The following is a 19,236-nucleotide window of genomic DNA, read 5'->3' as shown; positions in this document are numbered from 1 at the left end:
GTGGCCTTGGAGTTTGTTGGGTCAGACGGGGTCGAGGATCGTAGCCAGATGGGGGGGGAGGATGTTAGTTAGTAGGTTGTAACGTAACGTTGCGTGTGAGTGTGAGTGCCCCGTGAGAAAGTGGATGGTAATTCATTAGTGAGTGACATGGGCCGGTCACGTTTTAATTGTTAGTGTGCACCGCTACTATTGGAGGCTGAAAGGCCGTCTCAACAATCTCCATAAATTCAGAGGGTTCATCTGATTTGACATGTTACTTCAAACTTGTCCTCGTTACACAGACATCGCCAAGGAACGTAATTTGAAACAATCTGCCCTTCTTCGGCGCGTCTACACCTCTATCCTGGACCCCTGCAGGTATTGAAGTGACCTTGCCACGAGCATGAACAAGATCAATATCCTGGAACCAATCCTGTCATCAGCTAGTGCGCTTACACGGCATTAATTCTTGATCATCTTGGGGGATGTGACCTCGGCTTAGTTTCATTGCTGAGGCGTAGGCTTCACCTAACGACAAAGTTCCAGAAACAAGGTATACAATACGAACAAAAGAACTCTATCATGCTTCCACCTCCCGTAAAGAGAAATCGGGATCCCGAGACCTCTGTATGTATGTACCATGGATCTGATAACATCCCTCCAACGCTACCTTACATCGGAGCTAATGCCGGCTACTGTATACCGCTGACTATATCCGTCTTCGCCCCGTAGAAACAAGCAAGCTTGGCTCTGGCCAATGGAAGCAGAAGGCAACCTTGACAACACTACCTATCATGGACGAGCAAGCAATACAGTGCGGCTTCTCAAACAGTGTTAAACTTCATAGTAAACGTTTCATTCCCTCCCCCGCGAATCATTGCACCTATCGTGACTTTCTATCCAACCTTACATTGTCCACTGACCGAAGTCGCTCTCCCCACGCTCCATCATGAATGGCAGTGGGAAAGCGTAAAGTAAAGTGGCGTCCTACCTATCTCGGGCAGTGGCTCCTATCATGATGCAACGGGTCCCCATGGATGGCAAGTGACTCTCTCTTGGTAGTGACTTGTGCGCCTTTGATAAGCTCTCCTCATAAGCAACTGACTCCTCGAAAGTGTAATCATATTTCTTAAACCCCTAACGCACTCAACAACTCATACCAAAACTCCATTACTTGATAACCTCATTTCTAAACTCAGCACTTATAACATCATCACCCACTACCAATAACACAACCACATACATCATGCGGCTCATCATCCGTGACGACGAGACTGAGGCATGCAAGTATGTCGCCAATTATGTCGTGGAGCGCATCAATGCCTTCCAACCCACACCCGAGCATCCCTTCATCCTCGGCCTCCCGACAGGCTCTAGCCCTATCGGAGTGTATGATATGCTAGTGCGCAAGTACAAGGCTGGCGAAGTATGTTGCATTACCTCATCCTATAGCAGCATCTAACAATAGCAGGTCTCATTCGAGAATGTAGTCACCTTCAACATGGACGAGTACGTCGGTCTTCCTCGAGACGACCCAAACTCCTACCACTCCTTCATGTGGAAGCACTTCTTCTCTCATGTCAACATTCATCCTTCCAACGTCCACATACTCGACGGCAACGCTGCCAGCCCGGAAGCCGAATGTGATGCATACGAGGAAGCTATCAAGGCAGCTGGTGGTATTGATCTCTTCTTGGCCGGTATTGGTGAAGACGGTCACATCGCTTTCAACGAACCCGGATCAAGCCTTGCCAGTCGCACTCGAGTCAAGACATTAGCATACGACACCATTCTATCCAACTCGCGCTTCTTTGACAACGATGTAAGCCGGGTGCCAAGAATGGCATTGACTGTGGGCGTCCAAACTGTCCTCGAAGCAAGAGAGGTTGTTGTCATTATCCTTGGAGCCCGCAAGGCGCTTGCATTGCAAAAATGCGTCGAACAAGGCGTCAACCATATGTGGTCACTATCATGCCTTCAGCTCCACCCTCATCCCATGATTGTCGTCGACGAGGACGCCACATTGGAACTTCAGGTAAAGACAGTCAAGGTAAGCGACTCTTCCTCCCATCATGACATGAGCCTCCGCTAACATGGACGACAGTACTTCAAGAGCATCGAGAAAGTTGCTCGCGAGCAGGGATTCGAGCAGATTCTTCCCTCCAAAGTACGAACTGGCAACGTCGCTATTCCTGAAACCAAGATTCAGAGAGCTCAGAGTCCTGCGATTATCGCTCCGGAGCCGATTACTTCACATCTCTTGCGAGCGACACCTGCGGGCGACTACTCTATGAGAACCCCTTCGCCCGATTTGTTCCCCGACCGAATGGCATCGCGTATTCCAGAACCGAACCTGAACCGCAGACTTACGCCCAACCTCGAAGTTCAGACCGACGTCCCAAAGACGAAAGTTGAGATGATCGATAGCGCCGTCGCCATGTCTCCAGACGCCCCTGTCGCGAACTTGCTTCAGCCGATGACAGCAAACATTAAGGCAATGCGATCACCGTCGCCAGACCTAGTTCCCGACAGTATGGCCTCACGCATTCCTGAGCCAGATCTGAGCCGCAGGTTGACACCCAACCCCGAACTTCAGAAGAAAATAAACACCGTCGGGGCGCATTGAATGGGATGAGTGGATGCATTGGGGTAGGAAGAATAGAAAAGAAATGGAGACCAGGAAGGTCTTGTTCAGTCGCTACAGGGTTGGTTCAGGAACGAAATTATCAGACTGTATAAGTATGACTACAACGATAGTATCTTTAGCACCGTATTCGATTTAGGCGTTAAAGTCAGGTTAGAGATAGAGCACAAACACCACTGGTGGCTTTTAGATAGGTTGCGTGTTGGGGTTTATGGGTGTTATGTGTATCGTCTCGGCATGGAGGCGTTTGGGGAAAAAGTGTCATTTCTTGAAAATCGATTGTGATCTAGGACGACTGGAAGAAACACAAGTGTTCAATACGATCTAATACCTCTTGTAACTTGAGAATTCAGTTTGTGTATAGATTCACTCTCGAGCAGCATGAGCGTGATTCAACAACAGATGCTGTGTTTTGTAGTACGTACTTTGCAATGACCAATTGTCGCATTAGAATTCTCGGGTATCGATGCAAACCATCTCATGCCCTCAATGGTGGGTTAGCTGTCCACCTAATGTGTATATACTTGCTCACAATGTGCTATAATCCCAAACAGACTCCCCGTTTCCAGAATGCCCGTACAAAAGCTTAAGTATATAATATACAGGAAAGCGGCTTTTCCAACAATTCGTAACTCATCAGTCTCAACCACCTGTTGTGTTTCAGTCAGAGGCAAAGTACCGCTTGGCCTTGCTCTTGAGCTGTTGTGCTTTCATCTCGGGTGGCATGATAGTGTGATGGACCACGTGAGGCCGATAAACAGCATCTACAGGCGGCATCCTGGTGGAGGTTAGTAACGTGAAAGTGGAGAGATCCAACAAAGTGGTAACGTACCAATCATCCACAGTCAGTGGAAAGTATTCGTACAAGGGATCGGCACCCTCATCTGCAGGACTGTTTTCCCTGTTCGCCCCTGCGGTTGTGTAGCCTTTGCCAGAATTGGGACTGTGCAGCTCGGCACTCGAGCGGTTCGGGCTTCTCTCGTCTTCTGATAGCGATAGATTGATCGGCAGAGATGCATTCTGACGTGGGAGTGAATTTTTATTACTGTGGGAATTTGCTGCTTTAGCAGAATTGTGTGGATCGCTGGACCAAGCTGGTATCGGGGGTCTGGTCATTGTTGGCGATAAGGCTACTCGTTTTGCCGGATGTGGACTTGCAACGGGTTGAGGACTGGGTAGTGGATGGGTCATTGACCCAGGTGTTGCCCAGTCGTTCGGCTGCTTATCTGTCAGTTTTGTCCTTTGCATAGATGAACTGATTTGTGTCTTACCTGGAGATTTCCAGCAGGAGGGAATCTTTGCGTGAAGTTCGTCGAATTCTCCCGTTCGAGTTTAAGGGTTGGGTGGTCGACATTTGACGTCGATGTGCTTCTCCTCTCAAATCTCTTGTCGCCTGTAAGAGGAACATCCTTCCTGCTGTCGAAGTTTCTGGGACTCCGGCCGCGAACAATGACTGGGCCAGATTTGATCTCCGATACTTTTATGAGTTCACCAGTCTGTGTCTTTCCTAGCAGGGTGATCTGGACTACGTAGTGCTGTTGCAAGCCCTTTCTTCTGCCGTTGTTGGCAGTAGCATGCTTGAACTGAAGCCGTTTCCAAGATATAGGCAAAGAAACGCGATGTGCGTCGATCTCCTGGCCTGTCGTTATATCCAGTGTGATGGTAGGTGGTGCTGAAACGCCTTTTGAGTCATCACCTCCCTGGGGATTGGCGTTCTTCCAGGGAATCGATATTATTTCTGTAGCCTTTCCTTCGATGGATTCGATGGCTGCAATAGTCGCTACTAACTCGAATATTCGAATGTGTTGGCCTTGTTCATTCACAATATTCCTGATTCCGCGAGGGAGAGTGATCTGCCCCGAACACTGCCAGAGGTTGCGACGATAACAAGTCAATTCCATCGGGCGTCCGGTTGATTCTCCTCCGAAGACATCCTCGGCAACGAAGAACATGCCGTACAATTCAGCCGTCATGCCGGCGTCAACGAATTGGTTGTTCTCGTTGACAATGGTAGCGTTGGAAACGGGAGCGGAGAACCCAAGAAGCTTATTATCGGGCTCCTGGGGAGATGATTCCTCATGTAGGGCATCTTGATTCGGCGGAGGATCGAATTGTTGTCGAGTCGAATATGAGAAGGGATCTTCGAAGGTCGAGGAAAAGGCATCCAAGTCGTACGAGGTGCCGAAAGGTAGAGTCTGCAGTGCAGCCCCATCACTGTAGATGTTAGCTTGACTACCTAGCCCCCAAGCCAAAGTTGCGCGCGAGTTGCAAATGCGCTGCAGTGCTTACAGAAGTGATTCATCAAATGTCATATCCTGGTCGAACACGTCCATATTCATACTATGAGAGTGGGCAGATCCAAAGTTCATCGCCATCGCTTCGCTGGAAGAGGCGCCAGTTGGCAGCCCCGACATTGAGTTGTAGGTTGACATGGCATTGTTCAGTTGAGAAGAGCCGTCAAAGTCTCATTGGCGCGGCGGGGGAGACAGCGACACAACGTGATCGCGCAAGTATGTGCAACGGTGCAAAGGGATGAGAAATATCTGGCGACACCGGCGATGACGGGTTGTTTCCCCGGTAGAGCGCCGAGGGTTTGGAGCGACGAGCAAACAGAAGCCGAAAGAGAAGATAAGACAGGTTCAAGGCCGAGCAGAGCGAGGTAGAGATAGTCAGGTAGTAGTCTATGAGGAGAGGCGGAGGCGGAGGCGGAGGGAGTGTGGAGAGCCTGCCTGCCTGGGCTGCCGACCTCCAGCTCCAGCTAACTCACTCTACGGGCTCCGGCTACTGTAGGTTTGTGGAGGAGATACAGAAGGCCAAATCGACATCTATGCTAAAATTCATCTTAAGGGATTTTTTTTATTATATCTACCCTAATATAGCACTAAAGGCCTTATTAAGCTTCTAGGTAATATAATATTATTATATTAAATATTATTATTATAATATAATATTAAGAAAAAAAGGCTATAGCCTTATTTTATATATATCTTTATAAGCTTATAATATATTATTTAGTTTTAAAATATTTACTTTTATTTTTTATTATTATAAATTATATTAAATTTTACCTTAAAACTAGCTATAGCTATAATAAACTTTATATAAAATTAAAAGCCTTTAAAAAAGCTACTTTTTACTTATTTTATTAATAATAACTTATTAAAGCTATTAAAGTTATTAACTTTACTTTAAATAGCTTCTTAAAGCCTAGTTTAATAATAATTTAAACTAAATAAATATAATTAATCTTTATTATATATATTAATATTATTAATATAGCTACTAAAAGTTAATAGTATAATATTATAGTAATAAGATATAAAAGTATAATTACTATTAAACTAAAGGCTATATTTTATATTACTTTAGGATACTTTAAGGAAATTATTTTAGGTATTTTTATATTAAAATATAATAAAAGAGTTAAAAGTAAGAATATTAAAAGTAAGATTATAGCTTTATTAAGCTTTATATTTTTATCTTATAATAAAATAGTTTATTTTATTATATTAAGCTACTATAAAGAGTTTTTATTAATAAAATAGAAGCTTATTAATAGTTATATTACTAATATATATTTAAATAAACTTATTATATATAGTAATACTTTTTATAAGATTATATAGCTAAAGGATTTCTTTAAAGTAGTAAGTATTATATTCTTTATAAAGGCTAAAGTTTTAGTTTTTTTTATACTTTTATACTTTAATATATAAAATAATTTAAAAAAAAGTAATACCTTATATTTTAATAAGTAAATAATTAAGTAAATAAAGGCTAAGGTAGAAACTAAAATACTTACTTTAAAGTATATAATAAAGCTTAAAAAAGAAATAAAAAATAAAAAAAAAGCTATATAATATAAAAGGAAAGAGAATAAAGTTAAAGCTAAAATTAAGGCTATAGTTAAGGTTAAAAAGATAAAAGATAAAAAAAAAAGATAATATAAAGATTTAAATATATTTAAGGTATTTCTTTAATTTATAATATTAGATAAAGATTAAAGAGGTAAAGAAAATAAAGAGAAATAAGATTAAGTTATATTATAAGAAAAGACTAAAAGGTACTTTTTATAATTAAAGACCTTACTATAGAGGTTTAAGGAATAATATAAAACTAGCTTTTAACTTTATAATTAATCTTATTTTAATTAATATTACTTTAAGTCTTTTAATTAAGTAATTATATATTAATATTATATATAGCTAAATAAGACTATATATAATTAATTTTACTTATAGGTATTTTTAAAAAACTAATAGCTAGCTATTTTTTATTAAGTATATATACTTTTAATTATACTTATAAAAATAAGTATATAAAGAGCTTTAGGTTCTTAGGGGTATTTTAAAGAAAGATTTACTTTTTAAGAATCTTTTTATATATTATAATTATATCTTAGGGCAGATAGGTATTAAGATTAATATTATTATATTTAAAAAGCTTTTTAAGAAGCTATAATTAATTAAATAATATTAGATAAGTATAACTTCTTATTTTATAAATTTTTAGCTAATAATATAAAACCTAAGGCTAATTAAGAAAAATATATAGCTTATTATACTATATATAAATATAATATATATTTTATATATATATAAATTTAAAGAGCTTTATATATATAATTAATATAAAAAGATATAAAATAGTAATTTAATTTAAAATAAAATTAATAAAGAAATACTTATTAGCTATAATTCTTTTAAAATACTTTTATAAGCAGTTAGTATATATATATATATATAAGTATATATATATTAATACCTTACTTAACTATTATTAAGTTAGTATTATTAACTTTTAATCTTTTTATTATATATACTTTTACTATATATTTAATAATTATAGAATTATATTTACTAAACTGTAATATCCTATAAAAGGCTTTATATTTATAAAAAGTAGAAATAAGCCCTAGCTATTATAAGAGTTTTATTACTATAATTTAATTAGATAATAAGTAGTATACTCTTTTAACTCTTTAAGATATAAAAGTATTATTTAAGTATACTTTATAATATATTAGCTAATATATTAATATATAGCTATATAATATATTATAAGTATATATTAATTAATATATATACTTTAATCTTTTAAGCCTTTAACTTATTATAAGTATTAATTAATTAAATAAAGTTAGGCCTAGGTATTATCTATTTAGTTTAATAGTATTATATTATATTTTATTAATTAGTTATATTAATAAATATAAAGTCTTAAAATGCTTTATATAATATATATTAATTTAAAAATAGCTATTTTTACTAAATATAAGTATAAAGATATATTTAATTAAATAACTAAAACTTAATATTTAGTAAAGTATTATTTTTAAAAAAATAGTATAATTTAATAAGTTATTCCTCTTTTTACTTAAAGGTCTAATACTATAAAAGGCTAAGGTTTTATTATATTTTAATTAGCCCCCTATTAGTTATTATAAAGCCTTCTTTTTATAATTATAAAAAGATATTTTTATCCTTAAGAATATTTTTAAAAAAAAGCTTTTTAATATAATTATATAATACTTTAATATCTTTTATTTAGGCCTAGGTATTATTAAGTATTATTTAATTTAACTACTAAATCTAAAGATATTAATATAATATTTTATAAAAAGTAAAAATATTAAATTTAATTAAAATATATTATATAATATTATCTATAGTTATTTAATTATAATACTTTTATTATTTAATTTAAATATAAAAAGTATTAAGATTAATAAGAAAGTAGCCTTTAAAGCTTATTATAAGATATAAAAAAGATAGATATAAAATAAAAAAAAGAATTTATAGTAAAAGGCTTAAAATAAAGCTTTAAAGGATAATATATAGCCTTATATTATAATATATAACCTTATAATATTATATATAAGTATACTATATTAACTATACTTAATAATACTTAAAAAAAACTTAAAAAATAAATATTATAATTACTTATTATAAAATATTATAAGATACTATAAGATATTATAAAATACTATATAGATATATATCTATTTATAGATATATAATTATATTTTAAAGATATTTTTAAATAATAAAATAAGTTAATAAAAATATTAAACTTTTACTATTAAGTATTATAATTCTTTATAGTATTTTATAATACTTTATATACTTTATAATATTAATTATAAGTTATAAACTATAAGCTATATCTTTATAAAAATAAAGATTTAAAAACTAAGTATAAGTAGCTAAAAGAAGTTAGTATTATTTTAAATAATTATATATAAAATTAAAATACTTTATTTTTTACTTTTTACTTTTTTAAATTTATTTTTAGACTTTTTTTTCTTTTTATAGTTAATAATCTTATAAAAAAATTAAAAGAGTTTTAGGTATTACTTTTAATTAAAATTTTTAAATATATTTATAAGGTTTTTTTATTATTAAATAAAGAGCTATTACTATTACTAAAAATAGAAATAGTATTAAATTAAGCTTTATATTTCTTAAGATAGGCTATTAAATAAGTTAATATAGAGATATATTAAGTACTATAAGTATATATACTTAATATAACTATAGCTTACTTTTAAATAATTCTAAAGGCAGTTAATATAGCCTTTAAATAGATTTATAATATAGTAATAAGTAAAAGTATTATTACTAGCTTAATACTTAGTATATAGAAGTAATTAAAATAGTATACTTTTATATATATAATAAAGTATAGTATTAGTATTTTACTATAAGAAGTTAAATATATACTTAGCTTTAAGGTTTTTACTTTTTTTTTTATATAAAAAAAGTATATTAAGCTCCTTAAGTAATTATATAAGTTAGTATAATATAATATAAAATAGAAAGTAATTAAATAACTTATTTTATTATTATTAAACTTAATATACTTAAAGCTTTTATAAAAATACTTTTTTAATATATTTATATATACCTAGATAATTAATTATAAGTTTATAAAAAAGTATTTAGCTTTATAGTTAAAAATAAAAATAAAAATCTTATTAACCTCTTTAACTAGATATTTAAAAGTATAGTTATTAAAGTTATATTATAAGGCTTTTTTTATAGCTTTATAGTTTATATTTCTATTATATTAAAAGATATATAGCTAATACTTAAGTTATTCTTTCTTTTTAATATAGTCTTTTTTAAGCTTTTTATTTTCTTTTTTTTTTTAATTTTAGTAATTATAACTATAAGTTTATTATAATATTACTATATTTTAACTTACTTTACTTTAAGCTTTTTAATAGTAATATAATTTACTTTAGCTTTCTTTTTTTAAATAATAATATAATTTACTTTAGCCTTTTTCTTTTAAATAGTAATAAACTTAGCTTTAAGCTTCCTTTTATAAATAATATAATTAGCTTTAGCTTTTTTTTTAATAGTAATATAATTAGCTTTGGCTTACTTTTTAATAATATAGGCTTTTTTAACTTTTTTAGTTTTATATATCTTTTATATTTTTTAAGCTTTTATACTTTTATATACTATAATATTATAAAATAGTATAAGTATTTATAATATTTAAATAGGTTTTTTAATTAAATATTAGCCTAAAATTACTTATATAATATATTAAAATATAAAAAATAAAAAATAAAAAAGATATTAAAATAAAACGCTTAATTATATAACTTTAATTAATATAATATAAAAGTATAAGAAGATATTAAAGTAAAGTAAAAGAAAGGTTAATATAAGCTAAAGCCTAGTACTTTAGTAATTAAGCTTTAAATATAAAATAGGAAAAGAAATATATTTTAAATTACTTAAAAGTAAAATAAAAATAAAGCTTTAAAGTATATAAGTTTAATAAAATATATATTAAGTTATAAAAGGAAATTATAAGTAAATATAATATATTAAAAGTAAAGATTTCTTACTTTATAAAATATAATAAATTTAAAAAATAAAAATAAAGCTAAGCTTAAGATTAATAATAACTATTATAAAATTATATAAGGTTATATAATTTAGCTAAGTAAGGGATTTTAATTAGCTAGATTTACTTATACTTTACTTATATTATATTATAGGGAATATTAATTATAGAATTATATAGTATAGGGTTAGCCTACTAAAAGATGAATTTTGGCATAGATATCGATTTGGCCTTCTGTAGGAGAGACCCACTAGGCTAGCTGACCCTTTACTGTTCCCAGCGATGGTTCTAAAAGTTGATTGGCATTCGCTTCAACAATTGGCCGAGACAGAGCTTCATGTGAGGACTCGAGACACATCCAATTGTTATCTGCTGGAGGGCAGCGCTATATAAGAGGAAGCGTTATTATTTGTTGTTTTTGGCGTTGTTTGCCATTTCGGCATCTTCCAGGAGGGTTTTATTGTTCGTCAAAGTCAATTAAAATGAAGCACGGCGTTGGTAGCGTTTGCAGTAATATTTTATTTATTAATGCTCCCTTCATGCCCAATGCTCTCTAGGGCTTTGCCTTTCTAATAATAATGCTCTCTTAATTCTAGTTTCTGTTTCATGCAGCATACCTACCTATTCTTATCATGAGGGCGGGAACCAACAGCAACGGCAAGCCAACCAAACTTTCACATCAACTTGCTCTCCTTGATAGAACCGGACACCCTCTCACCAAACTTCCACACTTCGTCCAGTACAAGAACTTCATTCGTTCCCCTGACTTCACCCTGGCTTTCGTATCCGTCTGACAAAATCACCAGATCTGCGTCAGCCCCCGATTCTAGTGAACCCTTGACTCCCTGTAAGCCAAGCATGGCGGCCGGTGTTGATGTGACCGCTCCAAGGGCCTGAGGAATACTAGCCCCAGTCCACTGTCTGAAATTATTGACACACTCGAGGAGAGTTATTGAGCTGACGAGAGTTAGATACAAGGCTCCGCAGGGTAGATCAGTACGTACCTCCCAGCAATCGTGTCGGAGTTCTCAAGGAGCAATTTAGAACCTTGCTTGACAATGTTGCATGTGTACTCTCCGTTTGTCCACGGATAGGCTCCATCCGGAAGACCAACAAGATGCATAGCATCCGTGACCAGGATAAAGCCATCAGGATGAGCGCTGTATGCGATCTTGATAGTCGTAGGATGCAAATGAATGCCATCTGAGATGATGCCAAAGTAAGGTCGTGGCAGACTCTCGGCCTTGCCCAAAACTCCAAAGACGCCTGGGTTTCTGTGGTGCAACGGGCGCATGGCATTGAAGAGGTGTGTAATCATTGTAGCACCCTTACTGACAGCTTGCGATGTCTCTTCATATGTTGCCTCGGTGTGGCCAACGGAATAGATAATTCCTCTTGAAGTGATCTCTGGGATCAGGTTCATCATCTGTCCGCGTTCCGGCGCTGCTGTAATCATCTTGATCGGCATCGGCGAGCCATCGGAACGAGGGGTCATATTCTCACGACCATAACATTGCTCAATATCCTCTATCGATTCAGCTTGGGTGAGAACATCGACATTGTGAACTCCGTTCTTGGTGGGACTCAAGAACGGACCCTCGCAGTGAGCACCAAGGGACTCGGCGCCGTGAGCCGGGATCCGCAGTTCCCCAGACGGGCCAAGATACGGGAGGGCCTGGCAGGCGTTAGCTTCATGTACGATTGCCCCACCAAAGATGAAGGCGTACCTTTTGGTATAATTCAGGCCGTTGACTGGTGATGGTTGGGATGTATGATGTGACCCCTGTCTTGACCAGTAGTCGATTGATCTTTTGGATATTTTTGCCATATTCGGACATGTCATCCAGTAGAGTTGAGAAGTTGAAGCCAAAGGCACCGTTGAGCTGGCACTCAACCAGCCCTGGTGCAATGATGCGTCCACCAAGATCAAGAGTATTGTCAGGCATGTTGCGGCCGCCATAAAATGAAGCCTGGCTATCGATGATCTTGCCAGTAATGGAGCTGACCCAAAGGTCCTCCCAGACCAAGTCGTTGCCCTTCAGCAGCCGACAGTTGGTGAATTTAGTGAGGCCATTCTTGGGTAGGGTCGGCGAAACGGCGATAGGCATACTGAAGATGGGCTGGGGGTCTGTGATGAAGAATTAGATATCTCAAAGTGGATTTTTTTCGGTGTTCTCTATCTTGAGTTGAAAGTCCCTAAGGACAATGAATCATATAAAACGAGAGGCGAGTCGTGGGGTACTAATATTTTCTAGAGAGTTTCATCCTCGGAAGCATGAAGCCCTATCAAGCCGCCGACAACGGCCACGTTTTCTCCCAGATAGCATGGAAAAAGTCATTTCGTCATTACTGCGAGCGATTCAGTAACCGTGCCATCTGGACCCAAGCGGACGGTGCCATCGTCGAAGCCGTGATAGTGAGACTGTGTGGAGATGATTTTGGTCTGAACGTGGTATGGTTCCCTTTTGCTATGTTGCTGTGCATATTGACAGCCAGAGACCAGGGTGCAGCGGAATACAAAGACCACGCCATCCGTCCATTTTTGCCTCACAAGTAATGTTCATCCTTACCTGGTTCAATATCTCACGTCTCAACACAACGTGAAAGGGACCTCTCTGTCGCCGACCATTTGTTGCTGTTGTTCCATGTAACGTTAACTCTTGGGGCGTAACCCATCAAATTGCCTGCCATAAAGAAACAGCCAACGAACAGCATGACCCCACTTCCCTATCGCCCAACAGCTGGCTCCTTCCGCAACTGACCAATCAATATACACCAACACCATCAGCCGAAGTTTAGGCGGTTGGCAGCCACTCCAATGGCCCCTCCTCCTGCTGGGTCAGTGTCTAGCTCATCCTCTCGAGAAGGCTACCGCAGTGTCAATGCATCTCATCGTTACCTCAAGCACGCGGGGCCATCAAGGGGTGAGCCAGAACCACAGCAGAAAAGATCAAAGTACCATGTGACGAGGCATCGACGCCGCCCAACCATCATGGCCCATACAGACAATAGCGACCTCGATCCAGTATGGCAAGATCTCGACCGGTACGTACCCACTCACCTCACCTCACCTCATCTCACTTCACTTCCTGTCGGTCCCGTCGAGGCGCGTCTCCGGACGGCGCGGGCCCGTCAAGGGGCCGTCTCTCCACTCTTCGGCTCCGAATCTCGGAGAATATCCATCCGTCCATTCACTTGACATCATGATACTAACTGTTTGTCCCGTAGTGCCATTGGACAGATCCTGATAATGGGCTGGGATGGCACTGAAGTTACCCCCCAGATCAGGAGCCTCATTGAGGATCATCACCTTGGTTCCATTATACTTACAGCCAAGAACCTTAAATGTGAGCTCTGCTTACAGACACATGTCTTACTTCATCAATCTAACGTTGTCAAGCTGCTCAGCAAACAGCAGAACTTGTCCAGGAATTACAGACCATTGCTAAGAATGCTGGTCATTTACAACCTCTTCTCATTGCCCTCGATCAGGAGAATGGAGGAGTCAACAGTCTTTTCGACGAAGACTATGTATGCCAATTTCCCAGTGCCATGGGCGTCGCAGCTACTGGTCGAGCCGACCTAGCATATGAAGTGACCAAGGCTACTGCCACTGAGATCTCGGCCTGTGGTGTCAACCTCATGCTAGGACCCGTCCTTGATGTACTGAATAATGCTCGCTACCAGCCTTTGGGAGTGCGTGCTACCGGAGATGACCCCCAAGAAGTATCACAATATGGCCTGGCGGCTCTACGAGGAATTCGAGATGCTGGAATTGCTTCATGTGGAAAGCATTTCCCATCATACGGAAATCTGAACTTTCTGGGCTCAAACCTAGATGTGCCCATTATCACTCAGACACTAGAGGAACTCAGCATCAGCGCTCTGGTTCCATTCCGAAATGCCGTTGCCTCGGGAAAATTAGATGCTATGTTTATTGGAGGCTGTGGCATATCCAATCCGTCCATGAATGTGAGTCATGCTTGTCTTTCAGATCAAGTTGTGGATGAGCTCTTGCGCGATGAACTTGGATTCAACGGAGTTGCAATCTCAGAGTGCTTGGAGATGGAGGCTCTCAGTCATGAACTTGGTGTCCAGAATGGTGTTATCATGGCCGTCGAAGCAGGCTGTGATCTTGTCCTCCTCTGCCGTGCCTATGACGTCCAACTTGAAGCTATCAAAGGCCTGAAGCTCGGTTATGAAAATGGTATTGTGACGAAGGAGCGGATTTTCACCTCTCTGAGAAGGGTACTTAACCTGAAAACGACCTGTACCTCTTGGGAGAAGGCGTTGAACCCTCCAGGCATTTCTTTGCTTTCTCAACTTCACCCATCTCATCTTGCTCTATCACTCCAAGCCTACGATGATTCCATCACAATCATTCGAGATAAGGAGAAACTTATCCCACTCACAGCCTCAATGCATCCCGGAGAGGAGCTCCTCTTATTGACACCTTTAGTCAAGCCGCTGCCTGCATCTTCACTCACCAAAAAGCTGCTGGCAGCCAAAGACAACCAGAATCAAGCAGAAGGGCAACATGAGATGTGGGCGCATAATGGTCGTGACCGAAGCGCGATATTGAGCGGAGAGGGGGTTTTCCGAGAATTTGGCAAATCTCTTGCTCGAGCTCGTAATGAAAAGTTACTCCACACAAGCTATACGGCTAATGGAGTCCGTCCAGGTAACACTCTTAGACTTCAGTAGATGGCATTCACTCTGACCAGATTTAGTTCACGAAAACCTGATCCACAGAGCATCTTGTATCATTATTGTCACGGCTGATGCCAATCGAAACCTTTATCAAGCTGGTTTCACCAAGCATGTTGACATGATGTGCTCTATGCTTCGAACCAGGGGTCAGAAAAAGCAACTGATCGTAGTGGCAGTCAGCTCTCCGTATGATTTTGCAATGGATAAATCCATTGGCACATACCTCTGCACCTTCGACTTCACCGAGAACGCTCTCCATGCTCTTGCAAGGACACTGGTTGGAGAAATTGCGCCCCTTGGAACTCTCCCCGGTACACTGCGTAAGAGCAAGAAGGTTCTCAAGTCCAGACAACACTGGCTGGTAGAAGAATACAGTGCGAAACGTGACGCATCTGCTTTGAACGACCTACTTCGAGCTGTTCACCGAGCAAGCGCACCAGACCTGCAGTTTCTACGCACAACAACTGCTGCTTCCTTTCAGCTCAATAATGCCAATATTGCAGAATCACATTTTGTGGTTAGAAACAGCAGCACTAACGCTTTGTACGGCTTTGCTGCTACATACTTTGTTCACGGTGTTGGTATCCTTGGAGGTGTCTTTGTCGAGCCCACCAAACGTGACGTATCGATCGGAAGGTCCCTTCACCGACGGGCGCTCAGAAGTCTCATGCAGCGACGAGGAATCAAGCAAGTCCAGATAGGGTCAGCTTTCCCTGGGGTTTTCCTAGGTATTCCCAACGATGTCGAGGTCAACACAATCAAAGAGTGGTTTGCGAACAGCGGCTGGGATGTTCAGTTTCCACGACGCGTCTCAAACATGATCTTACAGGATGTGGCAAGCTGGTCTGCCCCAGAGGGTTTGTCCCAGAGCATTCAAAGAGCCGGTATTAGCTTTGACCTGATTCATGATTTGGACAACGCGGATGGTGTTCTCAGCCATGTCCGTAACAACGCAAATCCTGAGGTATTAGAGCTGTACCGCCATGCGCTGTCAGAATCGAAGTTGAGTGGGATCGTGCGGGCCAAGGATGCGACAGGTGCCTTGTTGGGTACGATCATTGTTTGCAAGCAGCGCAGTCCATTGGAAACTCATATTCCTTCGTTGGTGTCACGCTCTGAGGACATCTGTGGCATTATTGCTCCAGTTGTACCTCTTGGACCACAATCAACTCTCGCTTTACAAGGCTTGACGCTCATGGGCATTCGTCAGGCCAGGAGTCACAAAGCTACAAAAGTGGTTCTTGGTTGGGTAAGTCAACCAGCCTATCCAAGCTCTCAATATCGCTAACAAATCAGGTTGTGGATGATGGTTCCGAGTCCCTCACAGCGATGGGCTTTGAGACACTCCAAGAGTTCGAGGAAATCACAAACTCCCCAGAAAATGTAACTATCCCTCACTTCTAAAGCAACAGCAGCTACTTACAAACAACAGTTTTCTAGCATACTATGAAGAAGGGAACACAACGGATGTGTTATCACGAATCTACCGGGAAGTTTATGATTAGCGAATGGAATACATGCTATCTTGAATAATATACTTTCTAAGTTTTGCTACATCCTAATTTAGGCCATGCCTCATGATTCTACACTTGTCTCCCTCGCATTTGTCGCTAGGAAACTCAATCACGGGTCACAGAACTATTGGCAAATGCGAATTTTCTAATCGCTGACTTTTAAGGAATAACTACCTAGTCTAAAGCCTACTAAGTGTATACTGGAGCTCAGAACCTTCAAACCTCTCGAACAAAGGCTCAGAAACCTCAAAAACTTCACCAAGCTCCTGGGAATTCATAGTGTGGTGAAAAGACAAGAACCTGAAAGGACCTCTCGGGTGGGCAATCGTATCTGCACCATTAACGGGTTGAGCGCCTCGATGAAGTTCTTTCAGGCGTTTCAAGGGGGTAAATGTGCAAGGTCGGTTGAACATCGAGCAGTTCTTGCAAACCCAAACATCGGTTCTAGTCTCATCCCTCACACAAGTAATAACATGGCCGTTCAGGAGGACCCAGGGAATGACGGTATATGTGTCGCACTTAACATCCGACACTCGCATCCCATTTCTGTAGTCCTCCTTGTCCCAGTTCAGTGCACCATGACTGGCAGTCAAAGGGTTAGACGGCCCAACAAAAGTAACCCGTTGATTGGAAGATTCCTCGAACAAGTCATTGCCGAAATTCTTAACCATAAGGTTATAGTTATAGCCCCAGCTTGCTCGAGCTGGTGCTGGACGGGTAACTTTCTGTTGAGGTACCCAACGGTATCTCTGATCAAGATGATCAGTCTGAAGTATCTGGATATTCCCGATGGTGAGTGACTCTGGAAATCCATCAAGAGGTTCGGTGTACACTATTCCCTCAAAGGCCTGGATCAGTTTCATAGCAGCTCTCCATGGCTCTATGACCACTTCCGTATCGTAGGCACGTGCCGGCTGTTGAGGACGTGTCGCTGGGGGGGTAAGGTTTAGCCTTCGGCGTTGGAGGTACACTGTATACCATTGATCGCCTGCCTGCCATTCAACGCGAAGTGCTATACGGGATGCTTCGAGGAAATCCTGAAAAGGTCCAACACTGGGGCATCCGACGTAAGCTTTGGGATGGGGCTGTCTGTCATTCATTATCTCGGCAACCAGAAATCCCCTTTCGATGGCATGGCTCGGCCCGGTGATGCCCTGACGATCAAGATTCACTGCAAGTGAAACTTTTTCAGATGTCCCATCGACTTTTTTCAGAATGAGAGTCATTTCCTTTCTCCAAAACCGGTCCCCGGGCTGGACAGAAGGAGCAGCATAACAAACGGCCAGGGACTTTTGCATTCGGTATGTTGTGAATGTCCTGGCAAATGGACCGTCGCTTGTCGCCATCGGTATGCAATGGACATGATTTCTGGATCGCTCCTCAAACAATGGAGACGATCTATTCAGCCCTTGGGGATCCAGTTCAGGCCAGCCTATCTGTTGGCGAACTGCTCTGGCCGTGTTGGATACGAAACGAGCACGGCGTTGCAACAGTTGGTGAAAGGGAAGCTCTGGTTCATTGACAAAAATCCATCGCATTTAGCTTTTGAAGGCGATAATCATTACCTGCTCAGCCATGTTCAGCACCATGTTAGAAACAGATGCATCTTCAAAAACCAGTAAAGGGATCGTGTGGCGGTCTTCGGGTATTGACTTTGCAGCAGTCCTGTAGTGCCTTTGAGCTGTAAATTCGTGTAAGTGATTCGTACTCCAATATATTAGAGGATAAACAACATGCGGATTAGATCCAATACTAACAGCGGACCTTTCACTATTTGTATGATCATCACCCCAAACGCAATGGCTCCATTCCCAATGCTTCATGTAGCATGTTGATCAATTCTATCTACACCCTGATCCTCAAAGACCCACGGCCTCTTCTTCCCCAAGGAGCCCCAAAGGCCATATCCGCAACGTTCATACTACTAGAGGCGGCGATATCACACAATGTTTGTTGTTGTCTCCATAGTGAGACCTACACATGACCATTAACGGCCCGTTTCTACATCTTCAGCCCTGATATGACCTCTCCCCGGCAGAAGCCGAGGCTCTAGAAGACATGGCACGCCGAGAATCGTGATGCCGTAGAGTTACATGGTGTCCCTGGTGTGATTCCTTGTCGGTTCCGAGCGGTCGGGAGAATATACTGCTGGTGTTCGGCAACCGGCCCCTCGAGGCGGCGGTTAAATGGTGTTGAAGAATAACCAGCCTATGAATGAACGCTCTAGACTTTAACTTGTATGAATGGACACCCCTAACCTAACAGTGGTACTACCGTATCAATACCTTGATCAGAGACTAGACGATACTAGAGTTGAACTACGATTATGGCCTGACCGTTCACCACAATGTCATAGCCATTCCGTCAGCCACATTTAAAATCAGAAATCTTAGCACATGGCTTTTAGTCTTTTCCATCCCGGCTAAATTTGAATGCAGTTGTCTACATAGAGGAACCTGTAGGGGAACCTTTGATCCTTCGTGTGGTTGCTTACACCCGGACCAATCAGTTTCGTTCGGGGCT

At 39.5% G+C, this 19,236-nt stretch overlaps 5 protein-coding genes across 5 annotated transcripts; 2 read left to right on the top strand and 3 right to left on the bottom strand.

The window, feature by feature from the left end:
- Positions 1-1,225: 1,225 nt before the first annotated feature.
- On the top strand, positions 1,226-2,605 carry J7337_008410 (uncharacterized protein; the record flags this gene model as incomplete). Its single annotated transcript, XM_044826029.1, has 3 exons — positions 1,226-1,405; positions 1,451-2,029; positions 2,084-2,605. 3 exons carry the CDS (start codon positions 1,226-1,228, stop codon positions 2,603-2,605), a joined length of 1,281 nt encoding a protein of 426 aa, XP_044678946.1.
- A 678-nt stretch (positions 2,606-3,283) lies between these two features.
- On the bottom strand, positions 3,284-3,739 carry J7337_008409 (uncharacterized protein; the record flags this gene model as incomplete). The annotated part of the gene is made up of 2 exons (XM_044826028.1): positions 3,284-3,401; positions 3,456-3,739. 2 exons carry the CDS (start codon positions 3,737-3,739, stop codon positions 3,284-3,286), a joined length of 402 nt encoding a protein of 133 aa, XP_044678945.1.
- Positions 3,740-3,810: 71 nt separating this feature from the next.
- J7337_008408 (uncharacterized protein) lies at positions 3,811-5,037 on the bottom strand (the record flags this gene model as incomplete). The annotated part of the gene is made up of 3 exons (XM_044826027.1): positions 3,811-3,849; positions 3,895-4,837; positions 4,913-5,037. 3 exons carry the CDS (start codon positions 5,035-5,037, stop codon positions 3,811-3,813), a joined length of 1,107 nt encoding a protein of 368 aa, XP_044678944.1.
- A 6,126-nt stretch (positions 5,038-11,163) lies between these two features.
- Positions 11,164-12,597, bottom strand: J7337_008407 (uncharacterized protein; the record flags this gene model as incomplete). Its single annotated transcript, XM_044826026.1, has 3 exons — positions 11,164-11,446; positions 11,494-12,164; positions 12,217-12,597. 3 exons carry the CDS (start codon positions 12,595-12,597, stop codon positions 11,164-11,166), a joined length of 1,335 nt encoding a protein of 444 aa, XP_044678943.1.
- Positions 12,598-13,481: 884 nt separating this feature from the next.
- Positions 13,482-16,603, top strand: J7337_008406 (uncharacterized protein; the record flags this gene model as incomplete). Its single annotated transcript, XM_044826025.1, has 5 exons — positions 13,482-13,534; positions 13,718-13,836; positions 13,890-15,170; positions 15,220-16,448; positions 16,496-16,603. The coding sequence occupies 5 exons, from the start codon at positions 13,482-13,484 to the stop codon at positions 16,601-16,603; spliced, it is 2,790 nt and encodes a 929-aa protein (XP_044678942.1).
- Between the last annotated feature and the right edge of the window lie 2,633 nt (positions 16,604-19,236).

This window comes from Fusarium musae, chromosome 6 (assembly GCF_019915245.1).
Source record: "Fusarium musae strain F31 chromosome 6, whole genome shotgun sequence".
NCBI lineage: Eukaryota > Fungi > Ascomycota > Sordariomycetes > Hypocreales > Nectriaceae > Fusarium > Fusarium musae.
The sequence above is the reverse complement of the archived record's forward strand: the minus strand, read 5'-3'. Positions and strand labels throughout refer to the sequence as shown.